Source organism: Nilaparvata lugens, chromosome 10 (genome assembly GCF_014356525.2).
Source record: "Nilaparvata lugens isolate BPH chromosome 10, ASM1435652v1, whole genome shotgun sequence".
NCBI lineage: Eukaryota > Metazoa > Arthropoda > Insecta > Hemiptera > Delphacidae > Nilaparvata > Nilaparvata lugens.
Window position 1 is genome coordinate 28,956,590 of NC_052513.1, and position 25,722 is coordinate 28,982,311.

At 34.7% G+C, this 25,722-nt stretch overlaps 1 protein-coding gene across 1 annotated transcript; it reads right to left on the reverse strand.

The window, feature by feature from the left end:
• Positions 1-74: 74 nt before the first annotated feature.
• On the reverse strand, positions 75-25,379 carry LOC111064187 (E3 ubiquitin-protein ligase Bre1). The gene is made up of 17 exons (XM_022351879.2): positions 25,208-25,379; positions 24,854-25,028; positions 23,940-24,126; positions 21,056-21,244; positions 19,976-20,097; positions 18,526-18,747; positions 17,363-17,488; positions 16,293-16,466; positions 14,380-14,637; positions 13,208-13,402; positions 9,448-9,704; positions 7,443-7,596; positions 7,007-7,120; positions 6,353-6,580; positions 5,073-5,244; positions 3,337-3,431; positions 75-1,661 (listed from the first exon to the last, which is right to left on the reverse strand). The coding sequence occupies exons 2-17, from the start codon at positions 25,001-25,003 to the stop codon at positions 1,380-1,382; spliced, it is 2,925 nt and encodes a 974-aa protein (XP_022207571.2). The 5' UTR covers positions 25,004-25,028; positions 25,208-25,379; the 3' UTR covers positions 75-1,379.
• Positions 25,380-25,722: the final 343 nt, after the last annotated feature.

Consider the following 25,722-nt stretch of genomic DNA (forward strand, 5'->3'; position numbering starts at 1 on the left):
ATGCATCGTTCAACGACAAAACAGTACTTCGTTCAGAGCCACGTTCACTCACCGATCTCATCGTTCACTCACCGATCAGTGTCTTTGAACTCAACCATTCTCACTACATCAATCTACAGTTAGCATCTGTAGTTTACTGTTAGTTTAATAACTATTATTTACAATCGATATCTCTTATTTACTATAGATTGATAAATGTTCAACAATAGGAGCTAGGTTTTCCCTAGATCTCATTTAGGTTTTGTTGTTACAACATTAATCACTAATATGAATCTATTACTAGTTTACTAGCGATTAATAATGATTAACAACCCAGTTGCTTTATAGAAATGTTTACTAGACTAATAATGAAATATCAGTCGAAACTAGTTTCTGATTACTTCAATGAGTGGTTAAGACTATTTCAATTCATTTGTCATTCAATAATATAAAATCACCTCTACAACTACCCTACAGAAAAACAGTTTGATACAAATCAGTCTACAGCAACAGTTCATAATTTAATGAACAAGTGAGATCAGATCCAAAGCAATGAAAAATGGGTATTCGTTGGAGCCAGGATTTGAATTCAAAAATGTATATGAATTATCTAATAATTCATTAAATAAGATACTTTTCACTCACTGGGTGTATTCGGAATAGTTTAAAACAAAACTCAATAGAATTTAGTTGTGTATTTTGGTTCATGTTGAAATATTTCTCTAATATGAATAAAGGAAAAAGAAATTTCATCTCTAGTTCACTATGGTAGAACGTAAAGAAATTAATGGTTCCATAAAAAATTGAAATCAACTTGTGTTTTCTCTGATCTCACAGATTCAATAGGCTAGTTTACAAGTTCAAATCGAGGCAATAAAATTGGTTGTTTTCACACACAGCATTGCACTTGCGTTTCAAGTTGAGAATAACTTGCGTTTCTGAAGCCGTGTCCACACTGAACAAATTTTCGAAAACATGTTTGTTGAAACAGTTTGGGAAAATTTTATTATATTTGACAAACAATTTTTGCCCTTGGGCCAGTGTGAACGCGTCACCAAACAAAATATTTGTAAGTGGGGAGAACAGGTTTTATGTTTTACAGCTGTCAACACTGAAAATGTTTGGTAAAACAGTAATTTTTTGTTTGACAAACGATTGTCCAAACTTTTTAGAATGTTTGTCCCAGAGCTCCCCAACAAACATGTATGTCGAACATTTGTTCAGTATGGACACGACTTTATGTTAAAAATATCAAAAACCTTCAGTAAATGACAACAATTCAGTTATAGATGGTTCAGTCACGTGGGAAAGGCAGCAGCGAAATGACAGCCCAGATGTTAGTCGTGACTGAATCATCTATGAGCAATAGATAGTGCACTACGTATGTAGGATGGTAGGGTTTACGAGCCCAAATAGAGCCGATGATAATCGTTGGCACCGAAAGCCGCATTGCACTTGGGACACTTGCGTTGCCGCGTCTCGTAGCGCGTGCGCAGACAGTCCCAGCAGAACACGTGGAAGCACTTGCTGAGTACAGCGTCCTTGCGCTTCACCTTGCACGAGGGACAGGTCAGCGTGTCCTTGTACTCCTTGATCTCCTCCAGCATCACCTCGTCCAGTGTGCCCGCCAGCTCAATCTTCTTCATGCGCTCCGTTTTCTTTCGCAGTTGCACTATTTCTTCCTGCAACACCAATTCCGAAAGCGTTAAGAAATTGCATTTTAATAGTTATTATTGTAGTTAATATGCTGTAAATCATCCCGAAGACTTCAGCTACTGTAAATATTCACAACAGGGCTAACAGCTAGATTTAATTTGGATTTTCGTTTAACAATAATTATGAATTCAATAGCATTTGAATAAATGCAATTTCTCATTAATTTATTTATTTAATAATATATTTATTGAATATGTATTTATTGTATGGCAAATAAATGATTTGAAAAAAAAATTTCCATCTGTAGATTGCATTTTTTCAGATACAGCAAGGTTCACACTGTCATGGAAAATGCAATGCATGGGCCAGTCTTTTTCAATGACAATGCAATTAGTAGCATTAGGAAATTACATTTTTTTAGATACAGCAGTTACAGTTAGTTAATAGTTCATAGCTATTACAAATTTATCTGCAAATGAACGAAGAAGACAGGTGAACTGCTTGAAAATTACATATGATTACGAAGTTGAAGGCGTCAGTAATTTCAGATACCTTGGTGTTATGTTGACAGTCGATAACAGAACGAGTTTTGAAATATGCAACATAAATTATGATGGGCAATAGTGCAAATATTATGCCAACCAGAACATTTTTCAAAAGCAGATTAATATCTCGAAGAGCAGAGGAACAGATGTACAGGACACTAGTAAAACAGGTTATGATGTATGGAGCTGAAACATAGACAATTTTGAACAAGAATGAGTGAGCGTTGAGGTCATTTGAAAGGAAATGTTCTTAAGGATATGGGGACCAATATGCGATGGAGGCAACTGCAGAGCTAGGTATAATAATGAGATTGACGAAGCAATTCGTTAATTTTATTATTATTATTTTTATAAGTGTATTTTTCATTTTTGTTTGTTATATTTTTTGTAATAAACTCCCTTCTTCTGGGTGTACCAGGACGAAGGAAAAAGAAAAAAGTATTATTATTATTAATTTGAAAAGAAAATATTGTTCGCTCCATAGAGGCAAGAAGAATGAATGATTGGGACATGTGGTGAGAATGAGAGAGGAGAGAGACCTATTAAGAATGATGGATGAAATGATGATTGAAACTAGAAGAGGAAGACCAAGAAGAAGATGGCTGAATGATCTCCGTGTGCTGAGAGAGACTAACTGGCGGAGAAGAGCACAGGAGCGCGATACATGGAGGTGCCATGTTGAGGAGGCCAAAGTCCACCCAGGACTGAAGAGCCAAATAACGTATTTGAGCAAAATAAAGTAAAGTTGTACTATTACAAACTATATCTTTATTATTCCTTAGCAAAATTTAATCCAGAAAAAAATGATTATTCCAAAGTATGTCGTCGGCTAAAAATGAATACTTGATCAATGATTCCGTATTCATAATACAGAAACACAGTTAATGTAGGGTATATATGTATCATAGTGTCTTTCAGTATAAAGTTAATTCATTTAATGAGAAGGATTAATCCTATCAATTCACAAATCTTGGAAATGGTTGAAAGAGAAAGAACAGGATGAACCATGAATTTTATTGATTCTCTCCCAAATTTCCATGAACAATTATTTAAACGAAAATGTTTGTGTCAAACATTTCTACAGTATTAACTTATACGTTGTGTTTGCTGTATTGTGGATAAGATAGTGTGAAAGATAGATGACGATTGGACCTACCTGTAGTCTCTTTGTTTTGTAGGCTTCAGCTTCCAGTGCACTCGTCTTCTCAGCCACCACTTGCTGCGCCTCCTTCATTTGCGCGTGATACTTTTCTGAAATACAAATACAAAAATTAATAAATATAGTCAACATCCAAACGATTGAGCAAACTAACATTTTTGACACAATTATAGCTTGATAGTCTGTCTAATCAATAGTTTAATAACTAGGGCAATAACTTAAATAAAAACTAGAATCTAGTGACTAGCAACTTGTAATCAGTTCTAGCTATACAAATAAGATTATACGCGTTCAAACTTAATTTTTTTTCAATTCAATTCAATTACATAGCCATCTGATACATGAAGATGTTCCCGGTTATTATGAAAATATTGTTTGATCTGCAGGGCTGCACTTTATTTACCACTTTTTTTTACAACTGGTAAGCACGACATTCTTTTTAGTTTGTAATGTTATTGTTTATAGTGTAATATTAGTAATATTAATATTGTTTATAGTGTAATATAGTGTAATAATGTTAAACTGATACTGAAGTTCTGTTTCCTTTTTTCTTGTATTTTTAGTTTTTTTCTACTCTTTATTAATTTGCTTTGTAAACTGTAAACTTTTTTCAAGTAGTTTTTTTTCTGCCCTAACAGGTTTATGTAACCTTTGGGATTATTTTCCATGTATATTTAATTTTTGTTAATGTTCTTCAGGGTATGATTGTGATTTTTTAGTTATATGGTAATTGTTTCAGTGACTATGTATATGTTCAGTTTCATGCTCTGTATATATTGTAAAAATGGAAAATAAATTGATTTGAAATTAAAATTAAATTAAATTTATCTCACCAAAAGCACGAATACAATACATAGTTGAGACAATTATAAAAAAACAATAATTATTATTCTGAATAGTCGTATCAACTATCTTATACTTAGGCTAGGCTAGAAAAGACAAGACACGTTCAGTAGTCACAACACTTCACATAGTTGCTTATGAATACATGTCTAATAACAATGACTAATCGGTGTGTGTTGCTCCATAAGCAACTATGTGAGTATTGTGACTAAACGTGACTAGTCATGTCTTGACTAACTGGTGTGTGCCCACCCTTATATGGCTGGAGGTGAAGACTACTGGCATAAGTGAAACAAACACTTGTTCTCCTGTAGGAATAGAAACTCAACTGTTTCCAAATCTCAAGCTAATCATTTAAAATGGAATCATTCTGTGTAAACAATAGAAAGTATATTGGTTTGAAATTTGGCTTTGAACTCGACGAATTCACTTTTTTCAACTTGAGCGCTCATAAAAAGTTCAAAAACGTCAAACAAAGAAATAAATTATATGAACTGAAAATTTCTTCCTCTTTCCAACGTTATCCTTAGAATTAGATTTTGATTGATTTGATTCTAGTTATTGACGTTTTTCAAAAATCTCGAAAAATCTATACTCTTTCTCTTTTCAATCATATCCTTAGCTATACATTTTGATTGAAATTTTTCTAGGCCTATAGTTATTCACGTTTTCCAAAAATATAAAAAAACTATTTTATTCTCTTTCCAACCATATCCTGAGAATAAGATTTTGATTGATAGTTTTTCTAGTTATCGACTTTTTCAAAAAATATCTTTAAAATACCGAAAAATCTTGAAAACTGAGGTCGATACAAGAAAATGTTACTGGACATTTTTTGTTGCAAATTTCATGTAGAATTTATAGTGTTCGGCTGAGTGAACTGAACTGACCGAGATGCAGCTTCAGATCAGCGGCTGACTGCGCAGACTCGATGGCTTTGCGTTTGTGCATCTCCATGGCCTGCTGCCTGAGCGCCAACTCCTTCTCAACGGTGGCCAGTGAGTTCTGCAGAATGCGCTCCTTCTCCTCCAGCTTTCTCACTACCACATTCGTCGCCTCCACCTAGCCAACAATTAATCTATCAATTAAATGCCTGACAAATGATTCATCAAACTTGACATGTCAAATGTAAGAGTCGGGTGAAACCGGGTAGCTAAGCTTTAATGGCATGTGGCATGTATAACACTCACCTACAGAAATCTTTGATAATTGAATAGTTTAATTTGTGAAGTCATATATCGAAAGTCAAATCAGTCTCATAGTTTTCTACTTGTGAACCATTTAATGAAAACGTAAAAATTACACATGTTACATTTATTTTCTTTAGGGCTACTCTTACATAGAGAGAAAAAATAAAAATCTAAGTACTTATTTAAATTGTTTACTTACTAAATTTTTCGACATTCGTGCCATTATCAAGTAAATGAATAAAATAAAATTTTATTTCGGCATAAATGTCGAAACATGTTGTAAGTAAACAATATTTTATTCAATTTTATTCATTTACCGTACTTGATAATGACATAAATGTCAAAACATGTGAACAAGTGAACAATTTGAAAAAAATAGGTTACTTAGATTTTATTTCTTCCAAATTACACATGTTACACAACATGTTAACTATATGAGATATATTGAATGAAAAAGACTAAGAAATTGTCAAAAACCCACAGATTTATTGATACTTAAAAAGACCGGTTTCGGTTATTACACCATTGTCAATCTCTGATAAATATATCTCCGAAACCCGTCTTTCTAAGTATCAATAAATCTGCGGTTTTTTTGACAATTTCTTAGTCTTTCTCATTCAATATGAATAATTACCACAATATCAACTTCTCAACTACACAAAACGGAAAATATGAGAAATACCAAATCTTCATTCATTCAAGTAGCAAAATTTTCATTCATTCAAGGTTTAAAGTTATGTAGATATCAATATAGGTATGCTTGTGTTGTCGATGGAACTCTCCTCCACATGCAGACGATTAGTCTTTGTGGAGAAATTCCTTAGTATTGAGTTTGTTTCTTGTTTCACTGTTAAAACTTGACGGAATAAAATATATTTGATTATGAAATGATTGTTGTTTCTCTCAATGATTTCAACAGTTTCGACTCTGTCCTTATTGTAGGCCTACTACTAAGATGAATGAATGAATGTTCATCTGACCTGCGTAGTAAGCGTGTTGACCTGTTCCTTGAGGACATCTTTCTCCTCGCGAGCCAGCTTGTGCAGCTGGTTGGACTTGATGCGTTCGGTCATCAGCTTGAAGTTGGCGTCGTCCTTTTCTCGCAGCTGCTGGATGAGGCGCGAGTTCTGCTCCTGCATGTCCTCGAACGCCTGCCCCGTCACCTCCATCTCGTTCAGAAGCGCTTCCTCTTCCTGCCAGCACACTCCCTACAAACATAAATAGATAAATAAATATACAAACAAACAAATAAATAAAAAAACCATTTCTCACACAACGTTATTCAAAATGCACGTATAATAGAAACAGCCCACAGAAACAACAGAATAATTATTTATAAGAAAACTACAGAAGAAATAAGTATAAAGCCTGGTTTTCAATAGTAGAGTTAGTGGTCGGGTAACTGGCATACTAACTCTACCGAGCTAACTCTACTCTACTTATTTGGTCGAGTAACTGTTATCACTACAATTGAGAATAGTAGGTAAAAGGGTTGTCTAGTGAACAGAACTAACCTTAAAATGTCAATACTTTTTAATATTCAGAATAAATTGTCCAGGAAAAAACAATTACACTAAGCTATGATCAGTGAAGATAGAATAAATTAATACTTTCATATAAGTGATAATCCTCACCTGTTTATGGGTGGCAACTTGCTTCTGAAGTTGGTAGGCCTGTTCTTCCAAGTGCTTGATTTTTCGCAAAGCATCTTCATCCGCCAACTTCTTCCGTTCTTCTCGTTTGCTCTCCTAGAGAAAGAAAAAATATACAGTATTGTTTAAAATAAGGTATAATAAAACAGACAAATACGAATAACACAATATTAATAGTTTGGATTAATAGATTAGAATGATAGTTTTCCTGAACAAGAAAAAATACTTTTTGTGGATAAAAGACACAGAAATTCGACTACTGTGGAATTAATATGAGTTATGACATTTTTTTGAGTCCTACAGAATATTCCAAAGAAATAATTAATGAAATGAGAATATAGAAAATATTGATAATATGTCAAGTTAGAACTGAGTATGGATGGAGTAAAATTATAGAACTTAAAAATTTTTGACTGACCTGCATTTTTTTGAGCTGTTGCCTCATATCTTCCAACTCGGCTCTGATCTTCTTTTCCGAAGCCATGAGTTGAACTTTATCGCGTTGCTCTTTGCTGACACCTTTGTACATGTCCAGAAGAAGTTTCAACTCTTTCTGGTCGTTCAGCGCTTTTCTACAAATAAAATAGAAAAATATATAAAAATAAATGTATAACTTATAATAAATTTCAATATAAAACCCTTGCCAGAAAAGTATACCTAAAATTAATGATGAGCTGAAAACAAACAAGGTAGTAATTTTAATTTTATTTGAATAAAATTGAATAATCTATGAGGAGAAGTGTTTGTACAATTTCGCATCTGGCAAGTAACTGCTTCGTTGATTCTGTCGACCTATGCCGAGACATGTGAGAGTATACAAAGCAGTTTCAAGAGACAATTTTTCAATGAGTAAATTAGATCTAGCACACAATAGTCTACTTTCTCACTTCTCACTTTCGACCATCTTGTTCTCACTGATCAAAAGTATTTAATACAAAAATGATGACTCACTGATTCGTACACCAAGCCACGATATAATTACATAGATGAATTCAAGAGAATAAAGATTACAAGAGGATACCGGTTAACAATCACGTTCAGTTTGCAATTCAGCAACTGTGATTTTTGTAACAATATCAATTTCGCACAATTTAGCAACGCGGATATTTTGTTCAAGGCTCATCTTGTTTTATTCAGAGTATAAGTAGAGACAAACAAGTAGCAACAACCAGTAAAGGCTTCGTTACTTCTACTGGCGAACAAGTGTTTCACTTATGCCTTATTAGTCATTACCTCCACCCGTATAAGAATAAGATAGTTGATATAGTTATTTAAAATATTTTATTGTTATTTAGATAGTTGATATAGTTATTAAGAATTATTGTTTTTGCCTGTCACAATTGTGTATTATTTTTGTGTTTTTGGTGTACCGTCGAAAATACACAGTGAAACGTTACGTTGGTAGCTGACCTGGATAATAAGGGCCATATTTTAAAGCGGATAGGATTATCTGACGCAGCCCAAGTTGAGTGAAATATTAATTTCTAGAATTTAAAAAAAATGCAAACGATATCATCCAAAAACTAATTTCTATCAAAATGTGGGATAGGAACAGGTTAGGGCTTCAAGCCTGTTGTTCCCTTCCCAATGAATAAGTTGAGAATGATATTTTGTTTTTCATGTATTTGTGAATTATTTACATGAATTTGGCAATAAATTCGATTTGATATTAAATCCTATTATATTAAGCGAGCAATTTCTGTATATATTTATATATTTGGTTATTTATTTATGTCCAACGGATCTCCAAAACGGCTCTAACGATTTTCATGAAATAGGTTTATGATATAAAAATTCGATTGCACTAGGTCTCATCCCTGTGAAAACTCGCTGAAGGACATGAAAAGGATAATAATAATTCATCCTTGGAAAAACAGATGACAATTTCGTCGTCTGTTGATAACAGAAGATGCGTGTGCCTGTGTGGGAGGGAGATAGAATTATGTGCAGCTGTATAATCAATCAGTTTATCTCATGAGAAATATTATCTAGAAATTTTAATCGACTTTATCAGAATAATTTGATTTGTTGACATGACATGGTATATCATTCTAAATTAGGGTATATCATAATTTTCAAAGTTAATCATTATTTTACAGTTTTAAGTGATTAGTGAGTGTTATTTTTTCATTCAATTTGGTTTGTAAACAATCTAAATGAGAACTTTTCTGTTTTCAAATGTTTGGACTGAAAATTGGACCTGAATTCAAGTGTATGGAACATAAACTACTTTTTGGACTATTTATAGTGTGTAAATCAAAATTCGGGGAAGAAACAGTTTTGGGATGTGCCTGTTAGTCCTTCCCCAATAATTTTAAAGAATTGTGTTGTTTATCAATAAATTAATAAATAACGAGCGAAGCACGGTGCCCCGATATTAAATAAAATGAAACAAACTTGAGCTGAAAATAAAAAATACTGACTTGAGCTGAGCCTTGAGATCGCGCACAATCTCAGACTCGGGCGCCTTAGCGTCTTTGCCGCGATGCTGGTCGCGGTGCGGCTCCTTCTTGACGCTTTCCCGCTTCACGTTCGCACCCGCAGCCCCGCCCTGCGCACCCCCTGCACCTGCCACCCCACCTTCGCCACCGCCCGCACCTCCACCACTCTTCTCCTTCTTGATGGTCGGTGACGTCAGCTGGTTGTCCTTGTCCGACTCACCGCCCGCCACGGCTTCGTTCTGCAACCACATCAATTACATTACTCACCTTTCTATTTAACCAGGAAATACAATTATTACTATAAAAATAAATCTTTTCCAATTAAAGCCTCGGGCACAATAGGGAACGATACAGGCGATCATCTACTCCCGAGAAAAAACTGGTTTAGACTGTCACGATGCGAGCGTCACATGAGCTGTAGCTTATGTCAGTCGTCACTCCGCAAGACAATGGACCCAGAAGCTGTTGTTAGAATGTTGATTCACACTGAGAATCCCCTAATTCAAAAGACGGTTTTAGGCGGTAGAAGGAAGAAACGATGGGCAGTTCATCCATTAAGAATGGATTGCGAGAAATTTTACATTATATTTTTCATTTTACAACGTAATCACCCATTCCAGAAGGAGAGTTATTACATTGAAAACGAATTATGGGGAGTTCAATTAGGATGATGAAATTTTAATATCAGGATGTAGCATCCCAGGACCTTCAACATTTTTCTTCATTGTTAATGACAATTCACTCTCTTTGAGAATAGAAGACTTCAAATAGCTGATAAACTAAATTTTCCAAATAAGAGTGAACGTTTTCTATTTTTTTTTTTTTTTTTAGAAAAATTCAAAGACCTGTGAGGTAACTTATTAGTGAAATGTATTGAATGAATTATTTTTTTGATAGTGTTCATAGTATTCGCTTTATATAACTCGCTGTAATAACTGCGTAGCTTCCATGATGACCGGGGTCCAACTAGGAAATGTCATTATTGTTATTACTCTAGAAGTCATTCTAATATAGTATAAAGACTTGGGTGTCAGCAAGAACACAATAATAGTGTAGTTTTGCAAACCTGTCGTGACAATCTATGAGGTATATCTTCCTAGTAAAACAAGACTTAAAATAACAGCAAATAAAAGTTCTTTGGAGGGAGAAAGTTCCTTGGAGGGATCGTTTCGTTTATCAACGAACTCGAAATAACAGCAAATAGAAGTTCTTTGGTGGGAGAAAGTTCCTTGGAGGGATCGTTTCGTTTATCAACGAACTCGAAATAACAGCAAATAAAAGTTCTTTGGAGGGAGAAAGTTCCTTGGAGGGATCGTTTCGTTTATCAACGAACTCGAAATAACAGCAAATAAAAGTTCTTTGGAGGGAGAAAGTTCCTTGGAGGGATCGTTTCGTTTATCAACGAACTCGATCTGTACTACAATGGTTCAAATATATTTTATTTTCCTTATAGGACTACTACAATTATCGGAATAATAAAAATGAAAGCTTTTATAATTTTACTAGCAAGAACCCGTGCTTCGCAAGGGTCTATTTTAAAACTTGACAAAATGAAAACTTGACGTAATGAATTATATAAATCTAAAGTGTAGGTCATATCTAAATTCACAAAGAGCTCGATTCTTGTTGGCAAGATAGATGTTATTCAATGCAGAAATCATTGTTATTTTACTAAAAGATAGGATAAAATGAATAGTTCTCTTTCAGGGGGAGTTTTGACAACCCACAAAACTCATTTTTCATTTGAAGAAATAATATCAAAAAGGTGCATAGGACCTTACTTTTTTGTTCAGCTTGCCAAAATACCCCTCATTTCAATATTAAAATTTTCGACTGACTGTACAGTGAGTCAATCATTCTACAGTATCAAGGCTTGAATAATTTTGAAATTTTAATTAAATAAAAATGGTAGAGAATAATTATCATGTAGATATCAACACCTTTATTTAAAGACATATTAACTGCATGCGTTTTCATATTGCCGATACAGCATTGATAAAACTGTAGACGTTTATTTAGCAGTCTCAAAAAACTTTTCTAGCTGAAAAATTAATAATACATGCCATGCCACGTGTAGGCTTATACATTGCATCAGGAAAACGAAGTTCAAAACTATGGTTTTCCTAAACATATGTTTTTGAGATAATTTCTTTGATGCAGCTGTTCCACATTCACCATTATAAATTATACAGAGTTTGTGGAAATAAAAATATTTATTGATTACCAAAACAATACTATTATTATATTAATGATAATAATTAATTATCAAACAATACTTTTATTATATCAATAATTATAATATTATTAAACATATTTAACAATTATCAGAACAATATTATTGAGGTTGAGTGGAATCAGGTAGAAAGCAATAACAGAACAGATGTTCTTTTTTGAATTTCTATCATATTATTTTGTTATTTCCAATGATTACAACATATGTTAGAATATCACATGTCAATAAATAAATTATCTCATTTCCATATGGCACTCACCTTACCATGTTCATAACCTTACTTAATAGGATCCTTTTCCATCCTTTGAAACCCTTAGAGGCAAAATATCTCAAAATCCGTTCTTAGTGCGCGTCTAGCATGTTTGAAAAATATTTGTGCAAAGTTTCAAGTCTGTAGGACAATTAGTTTGAGCTGTAGTGTGATTTTACATCAAAATTTGCGAAAAATGCCCTCTCCTGGACCCCCCTGTGCTCCTGATCGAGATTTTTCTGCATAGATCTAATTTTTTTTCGTAGCTGAACAAAAAAGTTCTTCATGACTTTGCTGTGAAATGAGTGGTTCAAAAGTACAAAATTTTGGGGGGGCCCCAGCTCCCTCAGGGGGGCAAATTTCTGAAAATCCTTTCTTAGTGGATGTTTTCAGGCTACCATAAACAATCGTGCAAAATTTCAAGCTTTTAGGCTCAGTAGTTTGGGCTGTGGTGTGATTTCAGTCTGTTGGGGCTTAGCCTTTTATAAGTATAGAGATTCCTGCACGACTCAGGAAACTGAGGTAAAAAATTCAGAGATCAGTTAAAGAGAGAGTTACTGGAGATATGCGTGTACATGGCTGAGGAGTTTAGAACAAATAATGGACAATGTAAGGGGAGGTAAACTTTTACATAAGTTACATGTATATTATAATGAATCAAAAACTTTATTGACAAATCCACATGCACCTTCTTCCATATGCGGTCAATGGATGATAAGAAATAATGAAATGATAAAAATCCTCAAGCACCCTTTACTATGTCTTACTAGCAGGTATTGTGTTGTAGATTACAATCACAAGCCCAGGAAAAATGTGCATGATTATTAATTATTTTGCCAAAATTACGTGCATAATCTTCATCAGTTTAAACATTTAAGAGTTGAAAATTCCCGGCAAAAGAATTATTTTCACTGATCACGAACCCGCAAACTTTCATTTAAAAGTCGCGCGTGCTACCAACTAGGCTACGGAATCACATGGAGTAAGCTCTGCTTGGATGGGCTTTCATAGTTAGGTGTACTGTGAATTACAAATTGAATATTTTTGTTGTAATTATTAAATTGGAATAAATTGATTAATAACACTGAAAATGAGCCAATGTCCATCCTCGGTATATTCAGTATCTTCATGTGAATATTGAAAGTCAATTAAAAAAAATATATACATTTATAACCTGGTCATCAGTAGGAAATAGCTACACTCGTACGATTGAAAAATCAAATAATTTGGAAGTTTATTGAAATATCAATACAACTGACTTCAGCTTCTTCCTCGGTAGGCTCCCGCTTGATGCTCATGCCACCAGGTTCGTCTTTGATTTTGTCCATGCCAATAATGCTGCTCGACTTTTCCATTTCCTCCTCTTTGCTCGACTCCGATGATGAATTTTCCTGTTTTTCCTGCGCAGGCAGCTGTCCCAGTCTGCCCGTCAAGTCTTCTATCTCTTTCTTCAACTGCAAAACAACAGAAATTTGCGTTAAAAATAATATGGTACTGGAGAAAATACTTGAAATGTGTGTGCAATGATTTCAGTTACTTGAGACGCTAACATGGAATTGGGGTTTTTCAATATTTGTTGTCAATTAATCAACTATATACCGTAAGAAATCACATAGGTTTACATGACAGTTTTGTAATATACGTGGGTTAAGTTTTTTTCATAACCTCCGATCTCATATCATAAGATACAGTCATGCGGTTGGGGGGAGGGAGCGATTTTCACAGAGTTGAATAGAATTTTATTAGTCATTCAATATTGAATAGCTTATCATCCCCATCAAACACGGTATGATCGGTTCGGCCAGATCGTCAATTGTTCTCTTTTTGAGTTATAGGCCCACAAACATGGCCTATGTTTTTTGTAAGCAAAATGCATTATTTCAACATAAATCGAACGAAAAATGATTCAAATTTACGCAGAAAACGTTATGAATGTTATGCGAGAATGAAGAAGTCAGTTGAAATGACTTTCAAAAAATCGTCGTGATGACTCAGTGACAACTCGGACTCACAGTGCTGGTGAAACCAAATGGTATCTTCAGCAAATCAAGAGTGATAGTTTCTATAACCTACCATACTAACCTGACTTCGTCACTAGTAACTTATACCTTTTCCCCAAACTCAAGACGTGACTTTGAGAGAAGAGCTTCCATACATAATAAAATTAACGAGGAGCTCCAAAACAACGTCACAGCCAACTTAAACCCATTTTATGAAGAGGGTTTTGTTAGGGTGGTCCATAGGTATAAAAAATGCCTCAACCTTCACAAAAATTTTGTTGAAGAATTAGTGTAAGTCACTTTTGGTGAAAAATGATTATTTTATATACATGCCTATTTTATTTGTGACCAATCGGAGGTTGAAAATAAATTACCCTCGTATAAATTCAAATCTTCAATTGTTTTCTTTTGAATTCAATGAGGTGAGATACCTTGGGTATTTCGGCATTGGCGTCCTTGTACTTGCGCTTGTAGCGATGCACCTCGCCCTTAAGCTGCTGGTTGTGGTTCTGCAGCGAGGTGATGAGGTGACGCATCTCGCGGTTGATGGGCCCCGTCTGCTCGTTGGCCGCCAGGTTCTGCTCGAACTCAATGCGCAACATCTCGTACTCTTTGCGCAACTGCGCCAACAGGTCTTCCAGCTGAATCACCTCGTTGCGCAGTTTCTTCTGCGCCATCAGCTCGTCGCTCTAAAACACCAAATTTTGTTTGTTTGTTTTCAATAGCTTCTTAGAGACTTATCAGAGTATAGGAATTGTCAAAATTTATAATACATATGGTAACACAAAAAAGGAGAAGAAAATCACACAAAGGAACCCTCTCTACACACACAAAATCTTCCGTGGTATGGGACACTCCAACCATCAAAAAAACTCCTCAAAAACATGGATATCTTCACAATTTTTCAAAATAGGAAGCTTTCTAATAAATTTAAGGCCCATATATGTTGGCTTTTTCAAAAAGAGCTGTTCTGTGATACAGTGAAGCAAAGTCTCCTCTATTTCTTGTATTGTATCTATGTGTATCAGCATTTCTAGACATAGTCTCTCTTTTGATCACCTCATAGATATAAATAGAGGGAACGGTTACTATGCCTAGTTCTATACAGTGATGTCTACAGGACTCTGTAGGTATAATACCTTCAATTGCCCTTAGTCTTTTTCTCTCCAATTCTGGCAAGACCCACCCCTCACGACAATGGTATAGCGGGTGTGTGACATTATTAGTGAGTGGTAGACTGCCATTGTCAGTTTGGTATCATTCAATCTTCTTATTTGTCGGAGTGCAAAAATGCCAGATGCAATCCTCCCACAGAGCTAATTAGTATAGCAATCCCTTGAAAGATATTGGTCCAAAGCAACCCCTAGGAACAAAATGAGGCTGGTCAACATTTTTATAATTTATCTGCACATGTATGGTTTGTTATCCTGGAACTATTTCTATGTATGGATTGTAAAAATAGGATTTTGATTCATTAATTTCTAATTTGAATTGAGAAAGGTGAATTACAAATGAAAATTAGTAATTCAAATCAAATTCATTCACTCTATATTCATAATATTAACAAGAACATAGAATGACAAGTTACATGTGAACAAGATACTACCTTAGGGAAAAGCTAGCATTAGAAGATCCAGAAACAGGAACAAATTTATCGTTCAGCCTCACAGGCTAACTCTTTTTGAGAAAAAACTAGCTACATAGGGACAAAATTTCTAAACAAGTTGCATAATAATATAGATTTTAAAAGCATGACTTTCAAAAACGATCTGTATAAGTTCCTTGTTGAAAGAAGTTTTTATAGTGTAAATGAATTTTTATGTGACAATTGTATATGATATCATATAGGCTATATCTATATTTTTATGAATTATATTAAATATTTAAGATTTTTTTGTACTTGACAATGTTCAATTGTATAGTTGTGATACATATGACTGTACTGTATTGAACAAATAAAAATATTCTATTCTATTCTAATATCTTGAATTACAGCAATCTAATATTTAAAGAAGGCGGTAGTTATAGAGAATTGGCAACTCTATATACCGGAATATCTTGAATCACAGCTATATACTATAAAAGGCGGTATAGTTTGTATAAAACAAGTTGAGACTTGACCCTCCATCCAAAGAAACTCTCATCTCATTTTATACAGACTAAAGTTACAGAGAGGGTGCAAATCTTTAGTCCCATCATTTTCAGTAACCTTATCACGTTAATCTCACTATAGAAGCTTGTAATGGAAAGTGAGATGGTGAAAGATATTACTAATGAAGTTGCTTAAGTCACACTCGATTGTAACTCAAGTATAAATAGATGATGATGTGAATAGTTACCATACCTCCATCATCTCAATCTGGCGCAGATGGGCATTCTTGGAGGTCTGCAACTGGAGACGGGCCTCGTCCAGCTGTGTCTTCAGCTGCATCGACTCGTTGTAGAGCACTGAGAACTGCGACTGCAGGCACTTGTACTCAGTCGTCTCCACTATCACACTTTCCGGCAGTTGTCTGATCTAAACATCATTAATTGCACCTCAATGATTCGATAACCTACATCTCCCTCCAATAAGAATAAGCAATGTTAATTGGATTGAGAAAAAAAGTTTCAATTGAATTCATTGATTTATTCACTTGAGATTCATTATGTAGAACTTTGTGAGTTTTCATTTGTATTTAAGATGGAATTAAGTAAGTTTAAAGCAACTGCGCTACTAATTGTAACGTAGACGCAAAAAACAATGAATGTATTTTTCAAAAGATTACTGTAGGCTAACTATTATTTGGATTTCGAGCGGTTCCACCAAAGTATTTAGACTCTAGGAATGGGCGACAAAAATATTGACAAGATATTCAATTAGAACTGGTTGTCGCCCAATCATAACAATATAGAATTCAGACATTACCCAGCCTTTACATTCTTGAAGTCATTTTGTTCTATAAAAAGGCATATGAATATAATACTGGTGCTTCAATTCACAATTACGAAACAAGGTACCGCCAAAATCTGTGGGTGGACTTCCATCATACCACTCTGTATGAACGAGGGTTAGTGGCTCGGGAATAAGCGTGTAAATGAAATATGTTAATCATAATCCGATTATTATAATCCTATCGAGAATATAAAAAAGTAGATTCATATGGTTTATTTTTGGTGGTGAGGTCCCATCAAGAATATGATAAAGATCTATCTCCTACATATTTCATGATCTATTAAAACAGACATGATGATAAACATTTGCAAAGCTTAATGAGCATTAGCACCATTTGTTTTTAATTGATAGAATACCTCAAATGTGTTAATAAATATTATACTATCGTACAGACCGATAAAGGGAACAACACTCAGTAAAAAATTAGTCGAAAGAGAAAACCCACAGAGCATAATACTATAATATCACATAATACTTACATCCATTTTCAATTTTTCCACTTCTTTCAATGAGTCCCTATGTTGCTGATGCAGTTTATCCAATTCAGTGAGCCTATTGTTTGCCAATTCTCGCACTTCCTCCAGTTCTTTCTGCAGTTCTTCCACCTGCAAAATAAATAGAAAATATAGCATACAACAATAACAAAGTGAAAATGAAGTAAATTAGAACAGATATAAGAATGGTTGATCTGCAATATACTCCGAAACGAAATTCTATTATGAGTCATTGTCTCACTCATATAATTAAACGTTTCTCAGAACTACATGGGTCATCAATGAACGAGCTGAAGTTTATTAGTATTTCATTGTTCAATTTTTAATAGTGGAATGAGAATGAATGGTTAGTCTTCTGAGGCTGTGTACGCGCCTATGCGCGTAAATACAGAAAATACAGATATAATAAGTATACCATCAGCTGATGAATATGAATTATGGCTCGTAAGTCTGTTCACAGCTCAAGTATAGTTTTAGCGAATATCATAGGAAAAAATATAGCCTAATAATCGTGAATCGACTGTGTACCCTGGGCGGTTGGAATTGGTTGATAAAAGAAGATAAAATACCAACAAGACTAGTAAAATAGTTTTAGCCTGTGATATTATAAATACAAATATTATTATGTAATTCATGGAGCATTATAATATTATTATAATTACTAATACTATTATGTAATTCATGGAACAGTGTTCGAGAAAGAACTTGAAAATGTATTAATGGAAACGGAGAACAATTATTTACAAAATTGTAGATATTGTTTGTAATTTAAACTATGATGAAGGAAAGAACTGGCTTATACACGTACGGAATAGGAAATTCACGAATGACGCATTATCACGTCTGAACTACAGGACTGATTAATTTGAAATTTTGCATATAGATTCTTAATTACCGAGGAAGGTTATAGACCTATTTTCAATTCTTCAAGATCCCTTTACCTAAAAATGTCAGTTTGTCAAGTTATCAATTAGAACCTTGCGGAGCACGAGTTACCTGCTCGTGAGAAATAATTTCAAAAGTTTTGCTCTAACCAACTGTGCAGTGACTTTGGCGCCACTCTAATATGGATTGTTTGTTTGTGCTCAAGATCTAATCGATGTGAGATCTAAGCTAGCAGTGTAGGAAAGTGGGTGAGAGAGGCTTGCCTTCTTCTGCGAGACAGTGGTGGGCTGGGTGGTCTTGACAGTGTCGTCGCCGTGCATCTGCTGGAAGCCCTTGACCTTCTCGATGGCGTCGGCAAGGTGATGCTCCAGCTTGTCGTTGCGCGACTGCACCTTCAGCAGCTCGTACTGCATGTCGTCGATCTGGTTGCGTAGCTCAGCCGCCTCTGTTTCCTTCCCCGTCACGTCGTCCTGCAGTTCCGCCATCTGTAATGCACCACGAAACACTTGTTTAAAGTAAGAAGGTATGTTCAAGGTCACTGTGTTTAAGAATAACTAAGTTGACTGCATGGATATATTCTTGCAATTGAATGAATACGGTGTCCCTCGAAAGGAGTAAAAGCTTCCGCAATCTGCACCACATATCAATACAGTCGCATACAAATAAAACATAACACATTAACATAGTCAACATACATTACACAAATGTTGTATATTCAAGAAGTAAACAGTAAGAATATCACAGTTGGAAATCAATTCATTAGTTCGCTAATGTAATAGAATTATTTATCCTTCCGCCACAACCGCAATCTTCTAAATAGGTTTTCATAGTCCAGCTGAAGAATCTTTGTTAGAAGGGCATTGGGCATTATAAATCTTCTTGGCCAAGTGCTGTAGACATGTTGTATAGAAAGTCGTTCTATGAGCGTCCAATCTCACCCTATCCCTGCTACTGATCCTATTATATTAAGCGAGCAATTTCTGTATATTTGTATTTTTATATCTGGTTATTTATGTTCAACGGATCTCGAAAACGGCTCTAACGATTTCCACGAAATTTGGAACATAGTAGTTTTATGATATAAAAATTCGATTGCACTAGGTCTCATCCTTGGGAAAACTCGCTGAACGACATTAAAAGGATAATTCATCCTTGGCTGAAACAGTTGTGGATAGTAAAAAAGTGAGTGATCGAGTGAGTATGTGAAAAATCAAAATATCGCATCCCCGAAATTCATAAGATGACATATAGCCAGCTGTGAAATATAAACACGATCATTTTAGAGAATTGTGTTCTGTTTATCAATGAATAAAACTAACGAGCGAAGCTCGGTGCCCCGATATTGATGTATGAGTGGACTGCCTCAATCATTCAGCCACTTCTTCACTTGAGTGCCAATACAAGTGATAAATGGCTGGAAAGAAGATTATTGACGGTATATCTATCATTTTCACGCGATCACAAAAGCCGAGGCACACTTATCATACAGCATTCCGATTCTACTCATGTCCGATATTTCTGTGGGGTTGATGGGAGGTGGTGGGACAGATCACATGACTGACATGGGTGGCATGCTCCATTTAAGGCAGTTGTCATCCGTGATAAGATTGGAGTGAGTTCAGAACATTGCAAATGTGTGGCCCGGGCTTAAAACTATTTCTTTAAATATGACTAAATAAATACCAAGAAATGAAATAAACAAATATAAATTACCTTGAGAGATATTGAATGATATTTCTTGTGAAGTTGAGTGTTCAGAGCCTGGAGGTTACGGTTTTCAGCTTGAATCTCGATGTTTGCTTGACGAATTGTCTCATCCATCTTTGGAGCTTCATCTGAAAGAACAACATAAATCAATTGAATTGAGTATCTTTCCCATCAAAAATAAATGGTTTTACTGCTAAAAATGAGTGTTCACAACTAAACTGAGGAATTAACAACATATTTGGTCCAAATAAATTACAGGGATATTTCAAAATATCAATGTTTTCAACTACTGATAGTACTCAGTAGTATCATATACAGAACAACTGTTGAATCAATATTGTAATGTGGTGATATGAATGACAACATATTGTTTTTCTTGAAGAACACGTCTACATAAATCAGTTAACTGCGTTGAATATAATACATATTCATTACACACAATATTGAATGAATTACATATTATAGTCCATGAAAAATTACTTCTTGGAGGTATGTGCAGAGCAAAGAAATGGAGGGAGATAAGTCAATTACAATGATTAATTGAGTCATAGAAAGAAGGGCCAATTTGTCGATGAGACTCAGTCGACTCAGTGCTTCCAGAGAGGAAACATCGCATGCGTATCATGAGCAGTTCAACACTCACTACGCTGCCCGCTTTAAAGCACTGCAACAAGAAACATCGCCGTAGCTGCATCCCTACTTTTCTCTGCTCCGCATGTCCCTCCAAGTCTGAAGTAATTTTGTATGAACTATAGTAAGTTGTAGATTACAAATCTTGAGTAGGCTAAATTATGAGAAATTCCCAACTCAAGGCAGTCACATTTGACAGCTATATCCTCAAAAATGGGTTTGAATTGATTCTTCGTTCGCATTCATTTGCATCTGTCATTAACTAGCAGTTAATAATATTATTGGAAGTGATATAAAACAATATTAGAGCAAAAATGAGAATGCATCTTTTCTTTTATCAACCACCTCGGCAGTGGTCACAATAAACTAACCAATGGCACTGACTATAACTAGATACTAGAAGCAATAGAGCATTATCCTTATTAAATTTTCTTGACAATAAATTAGGAAACTGACCGCCATCCAGTTCCCCTTTCAAGGCCAGCGTTATCTTCTCGTTGCGCTGCATGAGCCGATCAAAGGCCTGAATGACCTTGGCGACGGCCCGCTTCGACACTTGCACCCGATTGGCCAGCTTGTCGTCCAACTCCTCCTTGTCCCACGTAGACAGCTGCATCAGGAAGCTCGTTGTCGCCTCGCACTCATCTACACAACACACCACCAAACATCGTACACTAACACACCAAACTTTTCGTATTCTAGTGAAATTATCATTAGATAATGAGGTATTTAAGGTAGTGTTTATGCAATTAACATTATCGTCGCTGTAATATGAATTAATATTGACTCTGCATTGCTAAAAAAGCAGCACAAGTTTATTCACAGCAGTGAGCTACAAAAGTTAGTGAACATAGATAATCAAAAGTGAGTTGGCAACGAACTTTGAGTGTATTTACTATAATTTTTTATTATTATTATTATTATGTGGCTGGGCGCACACCAGTTAGCTAAGACAAGACAGGATCAGACACATTTAGTATGATGTGACTAAAGTACACATGACTAAACGTGTCTGATTCTATCATGTCTTGCAGTGTGCACCTAGCCACATAATATAATAGCCTATAGTAAATACACTCAAAGTTCATGGCCAACTTTATTCTTTATTGATTGTGCTATTCCTCTCCCAAATTTAGATAAGGTTTCACATAGTCCGAAATCAAGTCTTGTAATAATTTACTTCACACAATTTTCAGTCCTTAATTATTTTCACAAAGTAGATTTTAAAATTTAGATGCTTCGAAACCAAACAGAAGAAATATTCCACATTATTATCACTAAATTAAAAAATATTCACATATTGAAGAATTTTTTTCAAACTAATGTTTGAATATCTGTGTTCACTAACTTATGTAGCTGGCTGCTGTGAATAAACTTGTGCTGTTTCTTTAGCAATGCAAAGAGTCAAAATTCATTCACATTACCATTCAATTTATTTTTCTATTTTATCAAATCTTATCTGATATGGACTAATCACATGATGCACTTAATTTTATCTAAGATTAAGAGACTGTCTCACTAATTTCACAGAGTAGTGGTTTCATGTTTCATGTTAAGCCAAGTCCGGACATGTGTTAAGCACTGGGCCCCATCAGTGAGTCACGTATGCATGCTCCCTGTACGCTGAACATGAATACTCATCACATTATTGACTAATAGCTCAAGTTGAGATGAAAACTTTAGAAGTGATGGCATCTCATCTTAGAAGCACTTTTCCTTATAGGGTGTAATGTTGCAATCATATAAGTTGGTTAATGTTTACGTCTCATATGATTGAACATCCCAATATCATCAACTGACCGCCAAGCTAAACTAAATCATAATAAATTAAAATAAAATTAAGTTATAGTTCTCTTACGTGTTGATGTAAAAATAAACAGTTAGTTGAAAAATAAACTGGATAAACATCTAAAAGGAGTCTCATTGCAAGGGCTACTACAACTGATAGAATAAAAGTAAACACTTTCAAGTGACATAGGTACCCTCATTTATGAAATGTTTCATTTACTCACCACAACACGTTTCGACTACTGTTGAGATAAACCATCTGAAGCAAAAGAGCATTATAAGCTACAAATCCTCCCTAAGAACAGTCTATAAAGGTGTACCAAAGGAGTCAATTCTGGGGCCACTGATATTCTTAATTTACATTAACGACTTCCCCACAGAAATGGGCCATAAGAAGAACTGTATCCTTTTCGCCGACGACACTACCATCCTAGTACCAACTGAAAAACATGGAAACATAGTGGTGGAGAAAACACTTGATGGAGCGAACCAGATATGCAACAAACTACATTTAATCATGAATGAAAATAAAACCGTCCACATTCGCTTCATCACAAAAAACAGAAAATGGAGGATCAGATTAGCATTAACACACCAGCACAGACATGTACTAGATTACTGGGCCTACTGATTGACAGTCACCTCACTTGACAAAATCACATCGAACTGCTGTGCAAAAAACTCTCATCAGCCATCTTTGTAATCAGAAGAATTCAAACGATTACTGAGGAAAAAACAGCATTCATGGCGTAAAATTCATTATTTGCTTCTCACCTGAAGTATGGCATAGAGGCATGGGGATCTGCAGCCCAGACAAGTATGGACAAAGTTCTGCGGATACTAAAAAGGACACTTGAAAAAATACTGAGAAGGGATATGATGGAACTCTGCAGGGCACTTTTCATTCAGCCTAGTTGTCTTACTATACATATGAAGTAGCAACATTGGCCATGAGGACAAGACCAAAATTTAGGGGTGATAGATATGACCATAGAACAGAAATAGAACCGACATTGATCTCCAGCAGCACAGACTTAGTAAATTCAGAAAATCGCCAACCTATTCAGGGGCCCGACTCTTCAACCTTCTGCCAAAGGAGCTCAAGACAATACAGGAAAACGGTACTTTCGCCAGAAATTAAAAAAAATGTCTAATTATGAGGCCCTACAATACTTTGGGAGAATAAATTGATTACCACACATACCATCACCGCAAATCATGAATCCCCATTGATTGGGAAGAAAATCAGAAGATTCCCGGGTCAAGGACCATGGAAAAGACTACAACAAGTAACAGGTAACTCATAATCATTTGCGAATGGATATACCAATTAATAGTCAAAACATGTTGTCGTTAATGGATAAAATATTTCAAAAGGGTACTTGAGAATTTTAATTTCATTCTATCTTGGCCTCAATTTCATCAATTTTGTTAAATGCTGAAATAAGGTAATTTAAACCGCTTTGTTGAAGAATCTCAAGTGATGCATTCCACTTCAATATACAAGTTAATTTAAAAACAAGAACTTCAGTGAGTAAAAATGAGAACATACTTCTATTTTCAGACTCATCAGCGGTTTCCGCGTCGAATCTCTGAAGAAGGACCCTAATATCTTCGTTCAGCTGATTCCAATATCTATTCACTACGTTTAGAACGGCATCATCCTGAGTTTGTCTTTTTTCGAGCTGTTCGATTCTTTGCCTTAACTCAGCTTCGACTCGATTCCTTTGTTCAATTCTCTGAAAAAGAGAAAGAGAGTTCAAATGAAAGAATATTCACCCAAATTCAAATTAGTTAGTTCTTAGTAAAAATTCATAGGCCTACATAAAATAACACAATACCAACAAAAAAGTAACAATACAACAGAAGCTCACAAGACTAGTCTTATATAATTTAAATGAATAGTTCATTTAAAGCAAATAGACACTAAAATAAGATTTGCGTCTCAAAATCTCATTCCAGTAGTTAGAAAAAAATTAAAGACGTTTGATCTTATCATCCCTCCCATTAGTCACGCAAAAACCTTTGTGAGATGTGAGCATAACATAAATACTACGATATTACTGGTATGGAATATTGAAGGCCTATCAATCTATCAAAATTTCATGAACTCTTATTTTACAATTTGAAAATGGTGGATAATCTCTTCATCAATTATTGAATTTCCAACTGAAGCCATTCAGACTTGCTGGCATCAAATCAAAAGCTATCTCAAGCTTGGAGATGTAAAATCACCTGCAATAAATCTAAATACCATTCAAACCTTGAGGACTTCAAAGACTTCAAAACAAAATTAGTATTAAACCTTAGGCATTTAAATGAACCTAATTATAAATAATTACATCTGTTGAAAATTGTAAAAAAATAATAAATACGCCTACGGTACCTTGAATCTAACGACAGATTGAGGTTAATCTTAGTAGCTCAACTATTGCAAAACAAAAAGTAGTTAAACATAATAAATACCTGGGCTAATTTCTTATTTTGAAACTGTAAAACTTTGATATCCATCTCCTCCAGAGTTGATATTGGTCCAATTCGTACCGGCTCGAATTGAACCTTCTTCTGTGGAGGGCTTCCATTAGAACTCTCACCATCGGCTGGGCGCTTCGACATTTTCCCCAATTAGATGAAAATAAACCTGTGATTTAAAAATGGAAATGATTATGAACAATTTATTTTATTCTAATCAACAGTATGCGATAATTGTGTATTAGTAGTATTACATTAATAATTAATTAAGTGTAAAAACAAATGACAAACAAACGTTCGGCTTTCAATAAAACTTCAAACAAAATCAGAAGGCTGGCTAGAACTTACTTGTTATTTTGAAGTTGCTGAAAAATAGTAGAATTCAAGCTGTCATATCGAACAAAATAAATATCAGAAATAAATCTGAATAAAAGGTATACAACAATTTAGTCTAGACTTCAAAGGGAATCTGAATTCATTTTGTAAAATTTGATATGGCGATTGCGACGCTAGCGAAACGATACAAGAACTGAAAACCGATAGAAGTCATGATCATTCGCTTTCACTCATAAATTGAAATCCTTCTTTTTAATAGTTTTAAAACCAATACTGTAAAAACGATAAAAAAGTATTTAAATATATATTTATATAAGAATTCAAATTCGTCATAAATCATAAATATTTTCCTTAACTTACTGATCCGGATCTAAAATAATTGATCGGTTTTACGTCGTAAAACTTGACTGAAATAGAACATACTTGAGAGAATACTAATGTACAGAGCTACAGGTGAGATCGTCACCAACTCTAAATTTGTTATTCATGACAGGCAGTTGCAAAAAGAGAAGAATTTCTTTGAAAAA

Coding starts and splice junctions, on each gene's coding strand:
- LOC111064187 (XM_022351879.2), bottom strand. CDS start 25,003: ATGTCGAAGCGCCCAGCCGATGGTGAGAGTTCTAATGGAAGCCCTCCA. Junction 24,127..24,853: donor AAAATAAGAAATTAGCCCAG/GTATTTATTATG, acceptor TCTCTTTTTCAG/AGAATTGAACAAAGGAATCG. Junction 6,581..7,006: donor AAGTTGCCACCCATAAACAG/GTGAGGATTATC, acceptor TTATGTTTGTAG/GGAGTGTGCTGGCAGGAAGA.